At 36.9% G+C, this 22762-nt stretch overlaps 1 protein-coding gene across 10 annotated transcripts in view; it reads left to right on the plus strand.

Moving 5' to 3' along the window:
• The window catches only part of CFAP91 (cilia and flagella associated protein 91), a 62824-nt gene that overhangs the window by 4524 nt on the left and 35538 nt on the right, over nt 1–22762 (plus strand). For 9 of the 10 annotated variants that reach the window (XM_046659123.1, XM_046659121.1, XM_046659114.1 and 6 more), the window contains 5 exons: nt 747–823; nt 1337–1494; nt 2557–2640; nt 3758–3814; nt 15404–15585. In XM_046659123.1, coding sequence (XP_046515079.1) covers nt 747–823; nt 1337–1494; nt 2557–2640; nt 3758–3814; nt 15404–15585 — 558 coding nt within the window. Of the gene's footprint in view, nt 1–746; nt 824–1336; nt 1495–2556; nt 2641–3757; nt 3815–15403; nt 15586–22762 lie in introns of those variants that run through there. The other variant, XM_046659124.1, reaches the window with a different exon arrangement.

Raw genomic sequence — 22762 nt, forward strand, 5'->3', positions numbered from 1 at the left:
TAAACTTAAGGGGCGAATTCTGAAGATAGATGATCTTATTTATCTCTTATTAGAGAATAATATTCTCTTACCATGTCTACCAATTCTGAGGTGACATGCTGTTAAGAGTTTGTATCTTCCCTGTGTACTGAATATGGGAGGTAGTGCCCAAATTTATTGTTTCTTTCACTTGAAAATTGGCACAGTGTGTATACACATGGTCTTTCCTTTTGAAGTATTTCCTGAACTACCCATACCCAGAAGGTGGTTTGTTTATAGGAGAGAAGAGAGCATGTTTAGGCTATGGTGCTTGAGAACATGTTAGGCCTTCAATTTTTTTTTTTGGTAAGGAAGATTGGCCCTGAGCTAACATCTGTGCCAATCTTCCTCTACTTTGTATGTGGGACGCTGCCAGCTCATGGCTTGATGAATGATATATAGGTCTGCACCCAGGATCCAAACCTGTGAACCCTGGGCTGCCGAAGTGGAGCACATGCACTTAACCACTATGCCACTGGGCTGGCCCCTGTTAGGCCTTCTTTTTGCATTCCAATTCTATAGACTGACTTTGGAATACACAGAAAAGAAATGCATCTAACAGACTCTTACTGGTGGCAGAGTAACAGGGCTATGAACTGCAGCAGTTAGGCAATGCCTAAATTTTCTAGTTTGTATTCCAATTAAGAAATTACATTGCTTTGCCACTATTCTCAGTCTAGGAGTAGATATGTTCTATTCCTGATAGTACCTTATTGTTTATTTTGCAGATCCATTGTTTATTTTGTCAAGTGAGAAAGACCACAAACAGGCAGATGTCCAAGCCACCATGATTCGAAGCAAACTGGTAGGTCTAATTCATCCACTAAGAAAGCCTAGTGAACTGCAACAGTCTAGTTTGGCTAACTGCACTGGTCAGATTGACTGATCACCAAATCTCCAATGGATTTTATGTTCTGCAGAAATTACTTTGCCATGATTACTAGGGGACAGGGCGTGTTGATACTTGTGGCTCAATGTGAGGGTTAATTGACTAATGGTGAATAAAGGATTCATTATAACCTAATTTATTTCAACGGGAAAAGTAACATATGCCTGTGTTAAAAGATTTCAAGTAGTATAAAAGCATATAGTGTATGACATAAATTCTAACCCTCAGTCGTCTTCACATAATCATCGATTGTCAGCACTTTCTTGGGTATCTTTCTAGAGATAGTCAGTGCATATACCAATAACTCTTCTTTCTATGTGATATACACTGCGTACCTTTTTTAAAGTTTGCAATATAAGTGACATGCCTTAGAAAATCTGACGGTATAATTTTGTCCTTTTCCTCCCTGCCTCGCCGTCCTAATATTAGAGAAAAGTTCCCAGGTTTAGAGCCATGTTCAGTAACCTGATCCATTATCCAAGATATTCTGTATATTGGAGCAAGGCAGATCCCGTCCCAGCGTTCGTCCGTCGGGAGTGGAAGGGACAGGAGGAGAAACACAGAGAAGCCCTCCAGCAGCTTGCCACGTAAGTGTCAGGAAGCTTCAGCTGCTCCTGTTTTTAATGAGTGTATTTTTCTTTTTAAAAATTTCTATGTATTTTGCATTATTTAAAAATGTATAATTGTGATGTTATACCAAAGCCAGCTGACCCCAATTCTCTCTCTTAACCCCTTTGACCAAAGCGAGCTTGATTCAGGAGCAGTGGTTATAGATTTATTGGTAAATAGATGTTCTGAGAGGGTTGCAGTGAATATATATATTAAGTGACAATTTGCCAGCAAAAGTAGAGGTGAGTGAATTTGTTGTCCCTTTGATTTATCTTAGAAACTGCAGGTGGACGTTTCTGCTAGTATCTAAATATAATTTTTGGAGACTTGTGGCCAAAGCACCTTCAGAGACAAGTCTCTTGAATTCCTTATTCTTTTAATTATTTACAAGTTCATATCTAGTAAGTTAAAAAGAATTTCTACCTTTCAGCCTGGACATAAAAAGTTGTCTTTTAAAATTTCGTTATTCTTTTTTTTTTTTTAAAGATTGGCGCCTGAACTAACAAATGCTGCCAATCTTCTTTTTATTTTATTTTATTTTTTTCTGCTTTTTCTCCCCAAATCCCCCAGTACACAGTTGTATATTTTAGTTGTGGGTCCTTCTAGTTGTGGCATGTGGGACGCTGCCTCAGCGTGGCCTGACAAGCAGTGCCATGTCCACGCCCGGGGTTCCAAACCGGTGAAACCCTGGGCTGCCAAAGCAGAGTTCACAAACAACCACTTGGCCACGGGGCCGGCCCCAAAACTTTGTTATTCTTATGTGCTATTAATTAAAAGTGGGCATTTTTGTATGCGGGATTTCGTAAATCTACACTTTCCTTAACTCTCACTTCTTTTTGTTAGCTCTCGGTTTCCTGGCTCAGGGAGAATAATTATACCCAGGCTGAGGTGGGGTCAGTCAGGTGCAGTTATAGAAGTCTTTGCTTTCAGTCTGAAATACCCTGTGCATCTCCTGCTTGATAGACATAGAAATATTAGATAGAAACTTTATTTTGAAATGATATGTTAGACTTGAATAATGTTTTCCTGCTTCATTTTAGAACTGACACTTCTTTTCAGATGCCTAAAGAGGTTTACGAAGATCCTGAAGTTACTGGAAGGAATCGTTATAAATATTTTGAAAGGTAGAGTAATTACTAATGAATATGAGACTTGATATTATTAGAGAACCTCTTTAAAATAATGATAGCAGCTATCATTTTTAAGTCCATGCAATGTTCCAGGCACCATTGTAAGTTCTTTACATATGTATTATCAGTTTTCACCACAGAAATGTAGGCTAGGATATATTATCCCTATTTTACAAATAAGGAAGCTGAGACCAAGAGACGAGAAGTAAATTACTCAAGGTCGCATAAGTTAACAAGAGGCAGAGTTGGGATTCCAGTGAAATCTGCCTGACTGCAGAGGTACTGACTGCAAATAAGAATGTATATTTGAGAACAAATGCAGTGAGATACAGCAGAGATAGCAGGACAGTCATAGTGCAGGGAAGGTTGCTAAAAGTGGGCAAATAGGTGACACTTGCTCTCTGTGTTAATGTTGCCAAAACCAACATGGTTAAAAGATTTACTTTGTTTCATTTGTGATTAATACTCATGCGATAGTCATATACTCGGATCAAATAACATAAGATCAGGATTTCCCTATAGGTCTTACCCGAGTTAGAAAAATAGTCTTGATATCATATCTACGTAAGATTCCTTGAGAAAGTAAATTTGTAATCCACATTGTTATTTATGAGCAACCTCCTTATGGAAGTTTTATGATGTTGACCTTTTTCAGGGAAATGTTTAATTCTTAATAAAGTATTCTCCTTTCCTAGACTTTTGTGGGAAATTTTTAAAACTAAATCATTGGGAATTTCAGAAAGTCTTGGGGAACTTGAGAAGTTGCTGGGAGCTAATGGCCAGCTAAAGCCCAAGCATAGGGCACTGTTTCTCAAAGTGTGGCTTGTTTCCCATCTGCAGAGAAAATACTGGAGTGTTTATTAAAAATGCAGATTTATTGGCCCTGCCCTATAGCTACTGAATCTCCTGAGCTAGACGTGGGAATTTGCGTTTTAAAAAACACTCTCCCCACTCCCCAGTGATTTTGTGTATGCCAAAGTTTGGGGATTACAGTGATACACGGAATTTTCAAGCTCACTGATTTTAAGGGACAAATATTAGAGTTAGAAGAAAGTTCGGAGTTCACACAGTGCAAAAGTCCCACACGGTTGTGTTTTTCTTTCTCCTCCAGGCCTTTCCTTCCATTTTTGGAGCAGATGCCACTGAATGTTGTTTTTGAAACAACCAAGTAAGTAACCATTACTTTAAAACTTTTTTTGCCAGTTTATTTTATTTATTATTTGTTTCCAGAAGCTCTCTAAATCAATATTTTTCAAACTGGATCACAAACCATTAGAAGGTCATGAAATCTTCTAGTGGGTCATGAACAGCATTTTAAAAAATGAAATAGAATAGAAAATAACCAAAAGAATGGAGAATAAGTTATTTTCTGTTTACAACTTTTGTTTCATATAGATATATAATATGTTTATATTATATAATCGTTATGATGTAAAATGTATTTCTTATTATGAGTTATGGTAAAAATAAAAGTTGAAAAAAGCTTTAAATGTCCTCTTTTGCTTCCCTGAAACACATACTTATTTGACAATAGTTCAACATTTTATTAAGAAAACTAATCAGTTATGAAATATTTTTAAATGCTAGAATTTTCGAGTTTAATAATCATCTAACCTACATAAGGCAGTGTCATATACAAAAATAAATGAAACTTGGTTTCTGTCCCATAAAGGGGTGAACCAAGGTGAGAGGGAAGTCAAGGACTAGGGCAGAATCTGGGATAAATGTGCAGTTCCCCAGGCTTTAGTTTTAGGGCAAGGCAGATTAGGTAAAGTATTTCATTAAAAATCTAATTTTTGCTATACTCTTTCCTGTGTTAACATAAATTAATATTTCTAAAGAGAAAAAAATCCAAAGTATTCATGAAATGATCAGGAACAGAAACCTTTTTAAGGTTTCAGATTTCTGAATAGAAATTTAGATAGGGCTTGGCTTTCAAACAAGCATTTAAAGGATATGGTTACCCCTAATGATATTAGCATCTTATAAATAGGACATATGTTATCAAGTGTCTGTAATGCTCAAGATAAATGCCAATTGTGATCTCGATTCTCCTCTCATTTTATAAGACTGTATATGGATACCTTTGGCTTTTATGGATCGAGAATAGATTCCCTACTCTTCCCTTAGACCGAGCGACTCTGTGTGCTGTCAATTTTCAGACTTGTTTTCTATGAAATGTTTTGTATGAACAAAGGGGGAGCTATGAGACAGATGGATACCTATAGATACCTCTGATAGTTCTTTAAAAGCAGGCTCACTGGATCACCTGATTTGGAGGTCAGAATTATGTCAGGGGTAAAAGTTGTTCAATTAATTGTAGGGAGTTTGGAGATCTACAGTGATGCACAGGGGGCCTCCCCACTCCTTCCTAAGTCACTGTGACACAGGGAAAAAGATTCCCTCTGAGTGTTAAACCACCACAGTTGAAATTCTAGATAGTCTCTGTCTCTCTGAGAAGTTTTTAAAGAATGAATCAGTATCCCTGAGTGAAGTCACCTCTGGAATTCTGGCAGGGTTGAGTTTCTCAGTGGGGAGGATAATTCTACCCTATGTTAGCAGGGATGCACTCGTCTGGGGGCCAGCTGACCTTCTCCAGCCATACCCTTTTCATGGCTGGCTGTTAGAGTCTTTACTTTGGACTCTATATAAGCATCTTGGCAAAGAGGATAAAAAATTATTTTCAAAAGATTCAATGGCAGTTTCCAGTCCCACATGTAAGGAGCTTGGAAGTCTCCATTCTGTCCTAACGACAAGTAAAAAGCTGAACAGACTGAAAAATCAACAACTCTCCTTGGATTCATAAGAGAGGGGGAGATCCAGGGCAAACTGCTGCCCCCAAGATTGAAGAGACAGACAGGCGAATACACGGAGCCATGGCTTCCTGGAACAGAGAGACAGAGAGTCATGAGCAGAAACTGCCCCAAGAACCAATCCCAGGTAGGAACACCTGCACTGCAATCAATGAATTGCTTGAAGCTCAGTGTGGAAAACTCTGAGTTAAAAACTCTAGGGGGACTCAGTAATAGTGGGGCCCTCACAGTTTTTTGAGATTTACCTCCAGGAGCTCAACTAGGTTCTCACAGTAAATATCAGAGAAAAATCTTGTGCTTCTGGCAGGGGGAAGGGAAAAGAAACCATTTTGAAATATGCTGGAGCACTCAACTCTTAACAAGGCCTGCCTTGGAAACTAGTTTACCAGAGCTTAATCTGCTGGGGTCTTCTCAGAATCTAACTGACCTGGAGGAAGGGAAATACCTGAGGATTCCAGCCCCCTCTAGCCATCCTCTCTCACCCAAAGGGGCAGTAAGAAACTGAGAAACACTTATGAAGTTCACAGTCGAGAGGCATTGGCTCACTAAAGGATTGAAATCTAATCATAGGACCATAGATTGCTTTCCCTCCCCCAACACCTTACCACTACATGACTAATGGCCTATTTACAGTAGGCCAGTACATCGTGTCTGACTGTCAAGAAAAAATTGCAAGGCATATAAAAGGCAAAACCCCCCACAATTTGAAGAGACAGCACAAGTATCAGAATCAGACATGGCAGGGCAGGGATGTTGGAATTATCAGACCAGGAATCTAAAACAACTATGATTACTATGCTAAGGGCTCTAACAGATAAAGCAGACAGCATGTAAGACCAGACGGGCAATGTAAGCAGAGAGACGGAAATCTTAAGAAATTCTAGAGATAAAAATACTGTAACAGAAATGAACGCCTTTGATGGGCTCATTAGTAGACTGGACACTGCTGAGAAAGAATCTCTGCGCTGGAGGATGTATCAATAGAAACCTCTAAAACTGAAAAGCTAAGAGAACAAAGACTGAAAAAAAAGGGAACAGAGTATCCAAGAACTGTGGACAACTAGAAAGGTGTGACATACATGTAATGGGAATACCAGAAGGAGAAGAAAGAGATAAAAGAGCAGAGGAAATATTGGAAATGATAACAACTGAGAATTTCTCCAAATTAATGTCAGACACCAAACCACAGATTTAGGAAGCTTAGAGAACTCCCAGCAGGATAAATGCCCAAAATCTACACTGAGGTATATCATTCAAACTAAAGAAAATCAAAGATAAAGAAAAAATGCTGACAGAAGCCAGAGGAAAGAAATACCTATAGAGGAACAAAAATAAGAATTACATCTGACTACTTAGAAACCATGAAAGCAAGAAGACAAAGTGAAATATTTAAAGTGTTGAGAGGGAAAAAAAAATCAACCTAGAATTCTGTATCTTGTAAACTATCCTTCAAAAATGAAGGAGAAATTAAGGCTTTCTCAGACAAACAAAAATTGAGGGAATTTGTTGCCAGTAGACCTGCCTTATGAGAAATGTTAAAAAAAAAAGTTACTTAGAGAAAAGGAAAATAATACAGGTCAGAAACTTGGATTTACATGAAGAGGAGAACATTGAAGATGAATAAGTAAAGGTAAAATAAAAACTTTTATTTGTCTAAATTGATCTAATAGTTTGTTCAAAATAATAGCAACAATGTATTTGATTATGTATGCATATATATATCTTATGTATCTCTCTCTCTATATATGCTTGTGTATGCTTATATATAAATGGAATGCATGACAGCAATGATAAAGAAATGTTAGGGTGGAATTAGGATTGTTTTGTTATAAGGTCTTCACACTACCCAGGAAGCAACATAGTGTTACTTTAAAGTGGACTTGGATTAGTTGTAAATGTGTCTTGTGAACTCTAGGGCAATCACTAAAAAACGGAAAAAAAGAAATATAATTTATATGCTAATAAAGAAGAGAAAATGGAATAATACAAAATGCTCAATTAAAACCACAAAAAGCAGAAAAGGAGTGGGAGACAAAATAGGAGCAAAGAACAAGGGCACCAAATAGAAAGCAGTGACAAATATGGTAGACATTAATCCAATCACATCAGTTACCACTTTGACCATCAATGGTCTTAGTGCACCAATAAAAGACAGATATTGTCAGAGTGGATCAAAAAACAAGAACCAGCTATATGTTGTCAACAAGAAACCCACTTTAAATATAAAGACATATATAGATTAAACGTAAGTGAATGCAGAAAATATACCATGCTAACCCTAATTAAAAGAAAGCTGCAGTAGCGATATTAATTTCAGATGGAGCAGGCTTCAAGGCAAGAAAAATTATCAGGGACAAAGAGTGGCATTACATTACTGATAAAGGGGTCAATTCTCCAAGAAGACATAATCCTTAAAGTGTATGCACCTAACAACAGAGTATCAAACTACATGAAGCAGAAACTAATAGAATTATAAGGAGAAATAGATAAATCGACTATCATAGTTGGAGACTTCAGCATCTCTCTATCAGAAATAGACAGATCCAGCAGGCAGAAAGTCAGTAAGGCCATAGTTGAACTCAAAAACTTTATCAATCAACTGAATATAATTGATATCTTTAGACTATTTCATCCAAAAACAGCAGAATACACATTCTTCTCAAGCTCACATGGCACATTCACCAAGATAGACCACATTCTGTGCCATAAAACACACTTTAACAAATGTAAAAGAATAGAAATCTTACAATGTTTGCTGTCAGGCCACAATGGAATTAAACTAAAAATTAGTAATAGATAATTGAAACTATGTGGAGATTAAACAGTACACTTTTAAATAAAACATAGGTCAAAGAAGAAATCTTGAGAAATTTAAAAATATTTTGAACAAAGTGAAAATGGCAGTACAACTTATTGACATTTGTGGAGTGCTGTGAAAGCAGTGCTTTGAGGAAAATTTATAGCATTGAATGCATATATTAGAAAAGAAGAAAGATTTGAAATCAACTGTCTGAGCTTCTACTTTGTGAAACTTGAAAAAGAAGAGCTAATTAAATCCAAAGTAAGTGGAAGAAAAAGAGATGATAAGCATTAGAGCAGAAATCAGTGAAATTGAAAACAGGAAATAATAGAGAAAATCAATGAAATCAAAAGCTGTTTCTTTGAAAAGAGCACTAAAATTGATAAACCTCTAGCCAGGCTAACTAAGAAAAAAAGAGAGGACACAAATTACTAATATCAGAAATGAAAGAGAGGACATTACTACAGATCTTATGGACAGTCAAAAGATAATAAAGGAATACTATGAATAACTCTATGACTACAAATTTGATAACCTAGATGAAAATGGCTAATTCCTTGAAAGACACAATTTGCCAAAATTCACACAAGAAGAAATAGACAATCTGAATAGGCCTATATATATTAAAGAAATTTAATTAATAATTAATAAGCTTCCAGTGTAAAGCACCAGGCCCACATGGGTTCACTGGTGAATTCTACCAAACATTTAAGGAAGACTTTATACCAATTCTCTACCTTATCTTTCAGATAATAGAAGCAGAGGGAATACTTCCTAACTCATTCTATGATGCCAGCAGTACCCTAGTACCAAAACCAGACAAAGACATCAAAAGAAAAGTAAACTACAGACCAATATCTCTCATGAACATAGGCATGAAAATCCTCCACAAAATATTAGCAAATCAAATCCGATAATGTATAAAAAAAAGTTATACACCATGACTAAGTAGGACTTATCCCAGGTATGCAAAGCTGGTTCACCATTCAAAAATCAATCAATTTAATCCATCATATCACCAGCTAAAAAAGAAAAACCATATGATTATGTAAGTAGAAGCATAAAAAGCATTTGACAATATCCAATATCTATTCATGATAAAAACTCTCAGTAAACTAGGAACATAGCTGAACTTTCTCAGTTTGATAAAGAATATCTACCAAAAACCCTACAGCTGGCTTTATACTTAATGGTGAGAAACTCAGAGCTTTGCCACTAGGATCAGGAACAAGGCATGTGTATCCCCTGTCACCACTCCTTTTCAGCTTCATACTGAAAGTCCTAGCTAATGCAATAAGACAAGATAAGGAAATGAAAGGTATACATATTGTGAAGGAAGAAATAAAACTGTCTTCATTAGCAGATGACATGTTTATCTATGTAGAAAATCAGAAAGAATTGACCCAACCCTGCCCCCCCCCCCCCCCCCCCCGGAGCTAATAAGTGATTATAGCAAGGTTGCGGTATACAAGGTTAATATACAAAAGCGAACTGCTTTCCTATATACCAGCAATTAACAAGTGGAATTTGAAATTAAAAACACAATACCATTTACATTAGCATCAAAAACTTGAAATACTTAGATAGAAATCTAACAAAATATGTACAAGATCTATATGAGGAAAACTACAAAACACTGATGAAAGAAATTAAAGAAGAACTAAATGAATGGAGAGATGTTCCATGTTCATGGACAGGAAAGCTCAAAATGTCAAGATGTCAGTTCTTCCCATTTTGATCTTTAGATTCAATGTAATGTCAATCAAAATCCCACAAGTTTTTTGAATATCGACAAATTGATTCTAAAGTTTAAATGAAAAAGCAAAAGACTCAGAATAGCCAACGTAATGTTGAAGGAGAAGAACAAAGTTGGAGGACTGACACTATCTTACTCCAAGACCTACCATAAAGCTGTAGTAATCAAGAAAGTGTGGTAGTGGGGAAAGAATAGACAAATAGGTCAATGAAATAGAATAGAGAGGCCAGAAATAGACCCACATAAATATAATCAACTGATCTTTGACAGAAAAACAAAGGCAATACAATGAAGCAAAGATAATCTTTTCAACAAATGGTGCTGGAATAACTGATTATTCATATGCAAAAAAAAAAAAAAAAGAATCTAGGCACAGACATTACCCCCTTCAAAAAAATTAACTCAAAATGGATCACAGACCTCAATGTAGGATGCAAAACTATAAAACTCTTAGAAGATAACATAGGAGAAAACCTAGATTACCTTGGGTATGACAATGAAATTTTAGATACAACATAAAGGCATGATTCATTAAAGAAATAATGGGTAATCTGGACTTCATTAAAATTAAAAACTTCTGCTCTGCAAAAGACAATGTCAATGGAATGAGAAGATAAATTACAGGCTGGGAGAAAACATTTGCAAAAGACATACAGTCAGCCCTCCACATGCGCAGGTTCTGCATCCATGGATTCAACCAACTGGGGATCGAAAGGCCCACACTGGTTGCATCTGTACTGAACACGTACAGACTTTTCTTTTCTTGTCATTATTCGCTAAACAATAATGTTTAGTGCTGTGTATAACAATACAGTATAACAACTATTTACATTGTAATTACATTGTATTAAGTATTATAAGTAATCTAGAGATGATTTAAAGTATACAGGAGGATGTGCATAGTCATATGCAAATCTTACACCATTTTATACAAGGGACTTAAGCATTCTCAGATTTTGGTATCTCTGAGGGGTCCTGGAACCAATCCCCCGTGGATACCGAAGGACGACTGTATCTGATAAAGGACTGTTATTCAAAATATGTAAAGAACTTTAAAACTCAACAATAAGAAAACAAACAACCTAATTTTTGCAAGGGCCACAGACCTTAACAGACACCTCACCAGAGAAGATATACAGATGGCAAAGAAGTATATGAAAAGATGCTCCACATCATATGTTGTCAGGGAAACTCAAATTAAAACAACAACGAGATACCACTACACACCTACCTATTACAATGGCCAAAATCCAGAACACTAACACCACCAAATGCGGAGCAAGAGGAACTCTCATTCATTGCTTGTGGGAATGTAAAATGGTACAGCCACTTTGGAAGAAAATTTGGTGGTTTCTTACAAAACTAGGCATACTCTTACCATATAATCCAGCATTTGGGCTCCTTGGTGTGTACCCAAAGGGATTGAAAACTTATGTCCACACACAAAGCTGCACACAGTTGTTTATAGCAGCTTTATTCGTAAATGCTAAAACTTGAAAGCAATTGAGCTGTCCCTCAGTAGGTCAACAGATAAAGAAACTATGGAACATCCAGACAATGGAATATGATTCAATGCCAGAAAGAAATGAGCTATCAAGTCATGAAAAGACATAAACGAACCTTAAATGCATATTACTAAGTGAAAGAAGCCAATTCTAAAAAAGCTACCTATTGTATGATTCCAACTATACGACATTCTGGAAAAGGCAAAACTATGGAGATTATAAAAAGATCATTGGTTGCCAGGGGTTGAGGGGGTGAGGGGAGGATGAATAGGAGGAGCACAGAAGGTTTTTAGGGTAATGAAAATACTCCATATGATACTATAATGGTGGATATATGTCATTATACATGTATATACATATATATAGATATATATGAATATCATATAGGTAGATGAATATATATATCTCTCTATATATGGATTTGTCCAAATCCATAGAATGTACAACACCAAGAGTGAATCCTAAGGTAAGCTATGGACTTTGGGTGATAATGATGTGACAATGTAGGTTCATTCATTGTAACAAATGTCCCGTTCTGGTGGGGGATGTTGATGTGGGGGAGGCTATGCATATGTGGGGGAAGGGAGGATATGGGAAATCTCTGTACCTTCCTCTCAGTTTTGCTGGGAACCTAAAACCGCTCTAAAAGAAAATTGTCTTGAAAGAAAAAATTCACTGGAGTTCATAGAACAGAACAGGATCTGCTGTCTTTGTGAAGCTCCTCTTTGTGTGTAGCTTTACTGGGGCCGGAAGGGAAACTCTAGAAGACTGTAAGTGAGGCCGACAGTCCACGCCCCTGGCGCCCAGGCAACGTGGAGGAGGAAGGGCCTGGAGAGGGCGGGTGGAGCAGCAGCAGCCGCTGTAAGGATACCAAAGCCAGAGTACGTGCGCCTGAGCAGATGTGGGGTCTTGCTGCTTTTGGATCCTGATCGAGGCTGGGGAGGAGGTGCAAAGAGATCATTGCGCTTTCTTACTCACATTTTACTCTCCCCTAAGACCACTTGAAATGGAGAAAAAAAGAATAGGCTGGAGAAAATAAAAAGTGAGTTAGGAAAGAAGTTGCATTAAGTTACTAGAGGAGTTTTCTCAAAGTAGCATTCCTCCTTTGCATCCTCTCCTCTGACCCCTGGAAGGATGCTGTCATCAGAAAGCTTAGTCAGAAGGCTTGATCATAATCTTAGCACATTTGATCAGATGGATCAAATTTGTAATTATTTAATTTGGAAAACAGTATTCTCTTGATTCAAGCTAATGGTGTTATAATAAAATTTCATATGATCTTGCATGATATAAAGCTGATTTGAAGTTATTTTCTCAACTAGAATATTTACAATAGAGTAATTTCTGCCGAAAATGTAAGAAACCGTATATACCTATATTGTCTACATATGTCAGAAATTCATAGCAACTGCTGAAGTTCATCATTAAAAACAATTTAAGTACTCTTCCATCCCAAGTTGAACCTCCAAATAGGTGCTTCTTTTAACTGGCTTGAAATCCACTTTCTTTAGAGCTAAGCTATATATGTTATGCTCGTATATAAGTACCTCCCATTGCCGTTGACTGTTTTTCAAAATGGAAATATTTTTCTTTTTTGCCATTATCTTTAGTTATTTATTATTTATATAATTTAACCAGTTCTTCCTCTAACTAGAAAAAGTGTTTTATTTTAAATAGAAGTGGCTATCTATTTTCTTCTTATTTTAAAAGTAATACATGTCTAGGTAAAATAAGGTTAGAAAAGCAGTTAGAATTTTAGTTAACTAAAATATAACTAAACTTAGAAAGTTAAAGTTAGAAAAGTCGGAAGACTATAAGCTTAAGGAGATTCTCTCTGTAATCCTACTATCCAGAAATCATTGCTGTTATTATTTTATTGCATATCCATCTAGGCATTTTTCTATGCATAAAGCACAGTTTTTAAAGACATAAAAATGAACTCTTACTATACATACTGCTTCACAGTGTCCTTTTTTTCAATTTGCATTGAATCATGGATATTTTTGTATGTTCATAAATATAGCTTACGTTGTTTCTTTAAATAGCTGCGTAAATTCCATTATGGGTGTGCCATTTTTAAAACAATTCTTCTATTGATGGTGATCATTTAAGTTTGTAATTTTTTATTTGAAAAGACCCACACAAGTAGATTGGGAAGTATTTCCATGAGGTATTGTTCAGTCAAAAAGCAAGATGCAAAAATGTACTTATAATATTCCATTTGGTAAAACAATAAAATGACACTGTATATGTGTATATTTACATGCACATATATGACAGTGGAGAAAAATATAGGAAGATTTAGTTCAAGAATATATCTGAGGTATACTCTAGATCTCTGTCTACATAGAGGATACTGCTATTAGTGGATAGGGAGAAAAAAACCATTGGAGGGAAGCAAATTCAAAAGTAAAAGAAAAAAATTGTACTAAAAATTTAAAGTATATGTGCTATTATCTTTATTGTTACAAAAATTATGTATAAAGGTAGGCATATGTTTAAGTGAATTAATTAAAATTTTTTTCTGTACTTAAAAATAGCTAGAATGAAGAAAACAAAGAAGAAAATAATGGGTCCAAGGTTGATGCCTAATGACCTCAGGTGTAGCTATTTTTAGAAATAAAATTGGCCATTAAAAAAGTTTGTAATTTTTTACTCTTATGAGATTTATGAACATGTTTGCATATGTCTTTATACACTTGTCCAATTATTTCCTAGAGTAAATTGCTAGGAGTACAATTGTTGGGGCAAAAGAATATTTTAAGGGTTTGATATGTATTGATAAATCACCTGTCAGTTAGGTTGTACCTATCTGTATTTCCATCCACAGTTTATGAGAATGGCTATTTCTTCACAACTTCCTCAGTGCTGGGTACTTTGAATCTTTTAAATCTTTGCTTATGTGACATGTAATAAAATAAAATTTTGCTTTTTTACTTTTCTTTGATTACTAATTCTGTTCATTGTCTTTTCATGTTTGTTAGAAGTTTTACTTTTTGTTTCATGAATTGTCCTTTACCCAATTCTGTGGGAATTCAACTGTCTTACTAATTTACAAGGGCTTTTTCTATGGAAAGGCTGTTTAACTTTTTATTATGTACATTGTAAAGCCTATTTCCAAGTTTGCCATTTCCATTTTGCTTATGATATTTTGAGATATAAAAATTTCAACTTAACCTCAATTCTGTTGATCATTTCCTTTTATAGTTTCTGGCTTTTGGGCCGTGCTTAAAGACTTTCACTCAAAGATGATACAAACACTTACTTATGCTTCCTATTGGTACTTTTATAGCCTAATTTCTACCTTAAATATTTTTAAATATCTGGAATTAATTTCTATTCAAGGGATGACGTAGCTTTTCCACATGGTTAACCAAGTGATCCCAGTATTTGTGATTGAATCACAATCCAGAAAGAGGCCTGGTTTTTTTAAATCAGAAAGCGTGTCTTTTTTTTTTCTCAACTCCTGCATTTCTGGAGGGAAATAGCTAAAGGTGAGTGTGCAACTAAAAGCAGAGAAGAAAGAAACCAGGGAATGTACCAATTCCGAACAGGTTCAAAAGTAACTGTATGACATCCTAGAATCTACCTTTTATAGGTCATACTAGAACCCTGCCCCTGATACGCAGGTAAATAGGCCCTTTCGTGAGTACACCCAGGTTTCCATACCCCTTCAGTTTCTTGCCAGAGGTGGGAATAACAAGGCAATGCTGTCAGGATTATTGGATGGAATCCTGGTTACACTGGATTCATAGCTTTGTGCATGTCGGTGTTTAAAGGGGGAATGGACTTCGTGAAGCTCAAGGATTTATTGCTACTTGATTATATAGTATCCTAAGTGATCATATCAAGTTTTAATTTCTAAAATAATTTTCCCTCTTAGGATAGAGGCATATACTTTTCCTCCTGCTTCTCCTGATTACCCGCCCAGCCCTTCAAAGTGCACTGTGGGCACTCAGACAGCTTATCGGGATGCCGAAGTTCAGACGGATCCGTATTCCCCAGAGTACGTGGTATGTCAGGACTCGATCCCTGAGCTCCTGACCCTGGCCACTCTTACTTGGGGTGAGTCGGTAATTCCCTTGAATATTTGCAGATGACAGTCTGATAACCAGGCATGCTATTGAGTTCCTGGAAATGACGCACACAAGCAACTGTGGTTTAAAGTGTTGCTATTTTAAGTGTCTTGCTCAATAGGTCTGCTTCACAGACTCTTACTTTTTATAATAGTTTTGTTCAAAGAGAGATACGCCCTTTTCACTGTAAGGAGGCTTATTGTGCTCTGTCCCTGAAGCTGAAGTTATATTTCAGCTCAGTTTTGTTGCTTTGCTGGCCGTTGGCCTCCTTCCTCTCACTGTTTCTCCCAGTGAATCAGCTCCTTTTCATTGAGCAACCCATACTCCTTTCCATATAAACCTTTTCTGAGTGTGGAATACTGAATGTGTATTCCAACATATGTAATAATATCTTATTTTGCCAAAATATCTTGCAAATGATCAAATCTCTATTACATACCTTATTGCATGATTTATTTTGATATTATCTCTGAAATGCTAATATCTTTTAGGCTCAGAATTTCACTCTTAGAATGCAATAAAACCTGGCCTAGGCCTATATGATGTGAAACTATAAAAATCGTTAAGAGCAGAGGTCTTTAGAAATTATTAGACATTAGATTTTCGAACTCACTTGGTTGTAACTGGGAAACTGAGAACCAGAGAAGCTAACTGACTCCTCCAAAGTCGTGGAGATCGTTGATACATGTAGTGATTTTTGTTAAAATGAGATCACTTTTGTTTCCCCACTGCAGTGGATAGCTGTGATCAGGCCAGCGTCACGGGCAGTGAAGATGTTCATGTCTGCACTCTGGTTTCATTCAGGTCTCCTGGCTCACTGTGCGAATCCAGGTTCAGCATCTTGACCCCCACACTTCAAAGCAGAGGCTCTACTTTCAGGCCTAGATGACAGATTGACAACGTGCTGAAACTTTTCCCTTCTGCTCTGAACACATAAAAAATATATTATAAAAATTAACAAACACATCGCTACACTTAAAAACGAGGAAGAAAATTTCCATAGTCTAGAAGTGGAGCCTTCTTCCTAAAAGAAAGAAATGGCTGGGAACCTAGGATCTTAAGCAGAGCCCTTGAATGGCGGGGAGCCAGATCCGATTCACCTGCCTGATCTGGAGGACACAGAGACTTTTCTCCCGCCCACAGGTGGGATTGAAGCCCCGCACCTGCCAGTCAAAGATTATAGCCAGAACTGAGTCAGGCGCTCCCGCCTGGGGCCTCGGGCTTTTTGCCTGTTCGTGTGATATGGGCATTGAGCTGCAGAAGTTACCAGAGCCAGGCCCTCTAAAGAAAAAGATCTAGGAGGGGCTCAGAAATGCTTCACTAGTCAAAAAGCCTAATCTGGAGCCCTGCCCCTGGCAGCACTGAGATGGAAGTGTCAATAAAAACCCCTGTGAGTCAGGCCTACCCCCTCATTTGGGCGGCCCTGGGTTGGGATTCAAAGGCCCACATACCATATGTAAAGACGTTTAAAAATGATAAATCAAGCTAACATCTGTTAAGTTAAATACATTCTGTAATTTTTACAAATATATCTTTATAACAAGTTGAAAGGACAAGTTGAAATTTAGAATTCTTAGGCTTCTTGGGATGCTGGAACGTGCAGCAAGGGGAGAGGCCTGTAGCCTGCCCTTCTCTCCTCCCACGCTGGTCTGCTCCGCACCGTGAGGGACCTGACATGCACGCATGTGATTGCCCCACCTTGCCCTTCCAATCTCTGTCCACACATCCCTGAAAACAGCCACCACGTGGCCACACCTGGGTGTCAGGGGGAACCAACGGCAGCAGATAGTCTGCCCTCAGGAGTCTGAATCCTGGGAAGAGGCCCACGGAGACTTTGGAAGCAGGCTTGGGGCCGTTTGTGCAAGGATCTTTAAAAGGCAGAAGAAACAGTCATTAGGACCATAAAGTAGTTTTGTGGATAGAGATGAATAATGTAGACAAACCTCTCGCAGGAAACATCAAGCCCAAAGACAGAAAATGCAAATAAAGAGTATTAAGATTGGAAGGGGACATAGCTATAAAGGGTTTAAGAACTGCAAGAGAATGCTATGCATATCTTCTGCCCTGTATTTTATAACTTAGATAAATTATACAATTTTTAGAGAAAATATAAATTACCAAGTTGGTTTCAAGAAGAAATAGCAAACCTGAATAGAAGAATAACTATAGAAATTGACTTGGTAAAAAAAAAACAAAAAACTTTTTAAACCTTTTAAGAGCACCAGGCCTAAACAGTTTCACAAATAAGTTTACCACTCCGTCAAGGCACAAATAAGCTCTGTTTTATGAAAACTCTTCCAGCAGAAAGGATAGAAGTTAATTTATTCATTTTATGAAGCGAGTATAGCCTTGATTTGAAAACTGAATAAGGATAGTACTAGAAAAGAAAATTACAGGCCCATCTCGCATATGAAGAAAATGCAAAAATTCTAAATAAGATACCAGCAATCAAATCTTGCAGTATTTTAAAAAGATGACTTTATCATAACCAAGTGGGTTAATCACGTAGATTCAAGGTTAGTACAATATCGGAAAACCGACCAATGTAATTTACCATTTTGACAGAATATGTAGGGAAAATGTTTCAATAGATGCAGAAAAATTATTTGATAACGTTCAGCACTCAATCATGATATAAACTTTGAATAAACTGGATAAAAAGGGAATTTTACTAACTTAAAGGCATCTGCCACAGCCTTCAATAAACATGATACTAAACATGAACTTCTAGAAGCTTTCCTTTTAAAGAGAAAGACAATTATCCCTTTATCACCACTATTGTTTAGCAATGCAGAGAAGATCCCAGCCCAGAGCTTATTAAGCTAGGCTGTGACTCCTAGCCCCCAGGAACATTTGGAAATATGGGTGGCACCTTTTTTTTTTAAGATTGTCCCTGAGCTAACATCTGTTGCCAATGTTCTTTTCTTCTTCTTCTTCTTCTTCTTCTTCTTCTTCTTCTCCCCAAAGGCCCCCAGTACATAGTTGTTTATTCTAGTTGCAGGTCCTTCTGGTTGTGCTATGTGGGACGCCACCTCAGCATGGCTTGATGAGCGGTGCTAGGTCCATGCCCGGGATCCGAACTGGTGAAACTCTAGGCTGCTGAAGGAGAGCGTGCAAACTTAACCACTTTGCCACGGGCCGGCCCCGGGTGGCATTTTTGTGTGTAGTAACAGTAGGAAGTGCTCCTGGCATTTAGCACATGGGATAGGGCTTGGGGGTAGGCTGACATGAATACTAAACATCATAGGGCAGCACCATATAACAAACAGTTGTGTGCCCAATATGCAGTAATAGCACTCTGGTTGAGAAATATGGAGTCAATGTAGTAAGATAAGAGGGGGAAAAATGACCTATGAGGATTAGAAAGAAGCAGCAAAACTATCTTGATTTGCAGACAGTGTGCTCATTTAGAAAATCAAATCAAATAACAAATTGTCAGAACTAAGAACTTGAGTTCAACAAGGTAGCTGATTATGAAGTCAGGATACAAAGATCAGTGACTTTCTTGTATATGAGCAATATCTAGTTAGAAATGTTATTGAAAAATCATATTCTTATTATTATGGTGAGGAAGATTGGCCCTGAGCTAACATCTGTTACCAATCCTCCTCTTTTTGCTTGAGGAAGATTGTCACTGAGGTAACATCAGTGCCAATCTTCCTCTATTTTGTATATGGGATGCCACCACAGCATGGCTGATGAGAGGTGCATAGGTCTGAGCCTGGGATCCGGGCCAGTGAAACTTGGGCGGCCGAATCAGAGGGCGCAAACTTAACCACTACACTACTGGGCCAGCCCCGAAAAAATCATATTCTTAATAGCAACAAATAATGTACCCAGGAAATCACTTAATGAAAACATGTGCAAGGCATTTATGGAGAAAAATATACATTGTTTCTTAAGCACATAAACAAAGATTTGACAAAAAGAGAGGCACACCATGTTTATAAACGGGAAGACTCATGCTTGAATACATATTATTTCTTCCTCAAATATTTCATACCTTCACACAATTCTGATCCAAATCCCTATTCCCAGTATAGCCATACCTATGTAAATCAGCATCGTTCCTCTCCTCCTCCCAGAAATTACACAAAAGCAAGAAGGACAACACAACTCCCACGAATTCCATTTTCAGTGAAACTAAAAAATGTGAATATATATAAATAATCTGTGAACTACTAAATGTTTCTAAGGACTGCAAAGAGCAACTGAAATTAGGCAGAAGCAATGTGGGAGGAAGTGAGGAAGCATGGACTGTGGGAGAGGATCAGGGGAATCTCACAAGGCTTGAGCAAAAATATACTTCCGGAGGCAAACTTGACAATACCAGAAAAATTTAAAATAATTGTATTTTATGATCTAGCTGCTAGACTCTAGATCCTTCGAAGGATCCTAGAGAAATTCACATATGGGCATCATGAGACCAGTACAAGGATGTTTGTTGCAGCATTATTATGGGTAGTCAAAAAATTAGAAGCAATCTAACTGTCAGTTCGAGAAGGTGGCTTAAATTGGGTAGAGTCCTACAGTGGAAAAATGAAATTAGATCTCTGTATATGTATGCCTAGGTCCCCAAAACAAAGGTGAGTAAAAAAGCAAGTTGCAGAATGATACCTATAGTAAAATATATGTATGTAAATATTACATAAAAAACAGTACTATATTTTATTTATGTATAGTTCATTTTTTCACAGCTTTATTGAGACATAATTGATGTATAACATTGTCTAAGTTTAAGGTGTACGTGATGATTTGATATACATATATATTGTGAAAGGATTACCACAATAAGGTTAGTTAACACATCCATTATCTCACACAGTTATCATTTGTGTGTGTGTGGTGAGAACATTTAAGATCTACTCTTTTAGCAACCTTCAAGTATACAGTACAGTGTTATTAACTATAGATCTGTACATTAGATCTCCAGAAGATTAGATCTCCAGAACTTATTCATCTTATCACCGAAAGTTTGTACTGTTTGACCACTTTCACTCATTTCTCCCACTCCCTTGCCCCTGGCAACAACCAGTCTATTCTCTGTTTCTATGAATTTGATTTTAGAGTCCAGATATAAGTGAGATCCTATAGTATTTGTCTTTTTCTGTCTGACTTATTTTATTTAGCATAATGCCCTCAAGTTTTACCTATGTTGTCACAAATGACAAGATTTCCTTCTTTTTTATGGCTGAGTAATATTTATGTGTGTCTATCTATCTATTTATCTATTGATCCATCTACCTCACATTTTATTTATCCATTCATCTGTCCATCGACACAGGCTGTTTCCATGTCTTGGCTGCTATAAAAAAGGCTGCAATGAACACGGGGGTGCAGACATCTCTGAGAGAGTGATTTCATTTCCTTCAGATATATACTCAGAAGTGGAACTGCCGGATCATATGCTAGTTCTACTTTTAATTTTTCAGAAACCTCCCTACTGTTTTCTACAGTGGCTGCACCAATTTACATTCCCACCAACAGTGCACAAGGGTTCCGTTTTCTCCACAGCCTCACCAGCACTTGTTATCTCTTGTCTTTTTGGTAACAGCCATTCTAACAGGTGTGAGGTGATATCTCATTGTGGTTTTGATTTGCAGTTCCCTGATGATTAGTGATGTCGAGCACCTTTCCATGTACCTGTTGATCGTTTGTATGTCCTCTTTGGAAAAAGGTCTATTCAGATCCTCTGCTCCCTTTTCAGTCGCATTGTTTGATTTTGCTATTGAGTTGTATGAGTTCCTAGTATATTTAGGATATCAGATATATGGTTTGCAAATATTTTCTCCCATTCTATAGGTTGCCTTTTTATCTTGTTGATTGTTTCCTTTGCTGGCAGAAGCTTTTTAGTTTGATGTAGTCCCATTTGTTTATTTTTGCTTTTGTTGCTTGCACTTTCGGTGTCATATCCAAAAAAATCATTGCCAAGACCAATATCAAGAAGTTTTCCCCCTATGTTTTCTTCTAGGAGTTTTACACTTAAGTTTTTAGTCCATTTTGAGTTAATTTTTGTGAGTGGTGTAAGATAGAGGTCCAGTTCCATTCTTTTGCATGTGAATATCCAGTTTTCCTAGCACCATTTATTGAAAAGACTATCTTTTCTCCCTTGACTATTCTTGGCTCCTTTGTCAAATATTAGTTCACTGTATATGCATGCATTTATTTCTGGGCTCTTGACTCTGTTCCATTGGTCTATGTGTTCTATACTGTTCTGATTACTATAGCTTTTGTAATATGGTTTGAAATCAAGAAGTGTGATGCCTCCAGCTTTGTTTTTTTTTCAACATTGCTTTGGCTATTTAGGATCTTTTATGGTTCCATATGAATTTTAGGATTGTTTTTCTATTTCTGTGAAAAATACTATTGAAATTTTGATATGAATTACATTGAATCTATGGATGGCTTTGGGTAGTATGGACATTTTAACAATATTAATTCTTCCAGTCCATGAACATGGGATATTTTTCCGTTTGCTTGTGTCTTCTTTAATTTCCTTCATTAATGTCTTATAGTTTTCAGGGTACAGGTCTTTCATTTCCTTGGTTAAATTTATTCCTAAGTATTTTATTGTTTTTGATGCTATTATAAATGGGATTATTTTCTTTATTTCTTTTTTAGATAGTTCATTGTTAGTGTATAGACATGCAACTAATTTTTTTTATTTTATTGAGGTCCTAATAGTTTATAACATTGTGAAATTTCAGTTGTACATTATTATTTGTCAGTCACCATATATATGTGCCTCTGTTTCCCTTATTCCCACCCATTAGCCCTCTTCCTCTCTGGTAACCACTAATCTGTTCTCTTTGTCCATGTGTTTATCTTCCACATATGGGTGAAATGATATGGTGTTTGTCTTTCTCTGTTTGCCTTATTTCACTTAACATAACACCCTCAAGGTCCATCCATGTTGTTGCAAATGGGACAATTTTGTCCTTTTTTATGGCTGAGTAGTATTCCGTTGTATATATACATATATATATATATATATATATATATATACCACATCTTCTTTATCTAATCATCAGTCAATGGGCACTTGGATTGCTTTCACGTCTTGGCTATTGTGAATAATGCTGCAGTGAACATAGGGGTGCATAAGTCTCTTTGTATTGTTGATTTCAAGTTCTTTGAATAAATACCCAGTAGTGGGATAGCTGGGT

This window comes from Equus quagga, chromosome 4 (assembly GCF_021613505.1).
Source record: "Equus quagga isolate Etosha38 chromosome 4, UCLA_HA_Equagga_1.0, whole genome shotgun sequence".
Lineage (NCBI taxonomy): Eukaryota > Metazoa > Chordata > Mammalia > Perissodactyla > Equidae > Equus > Equus quagga.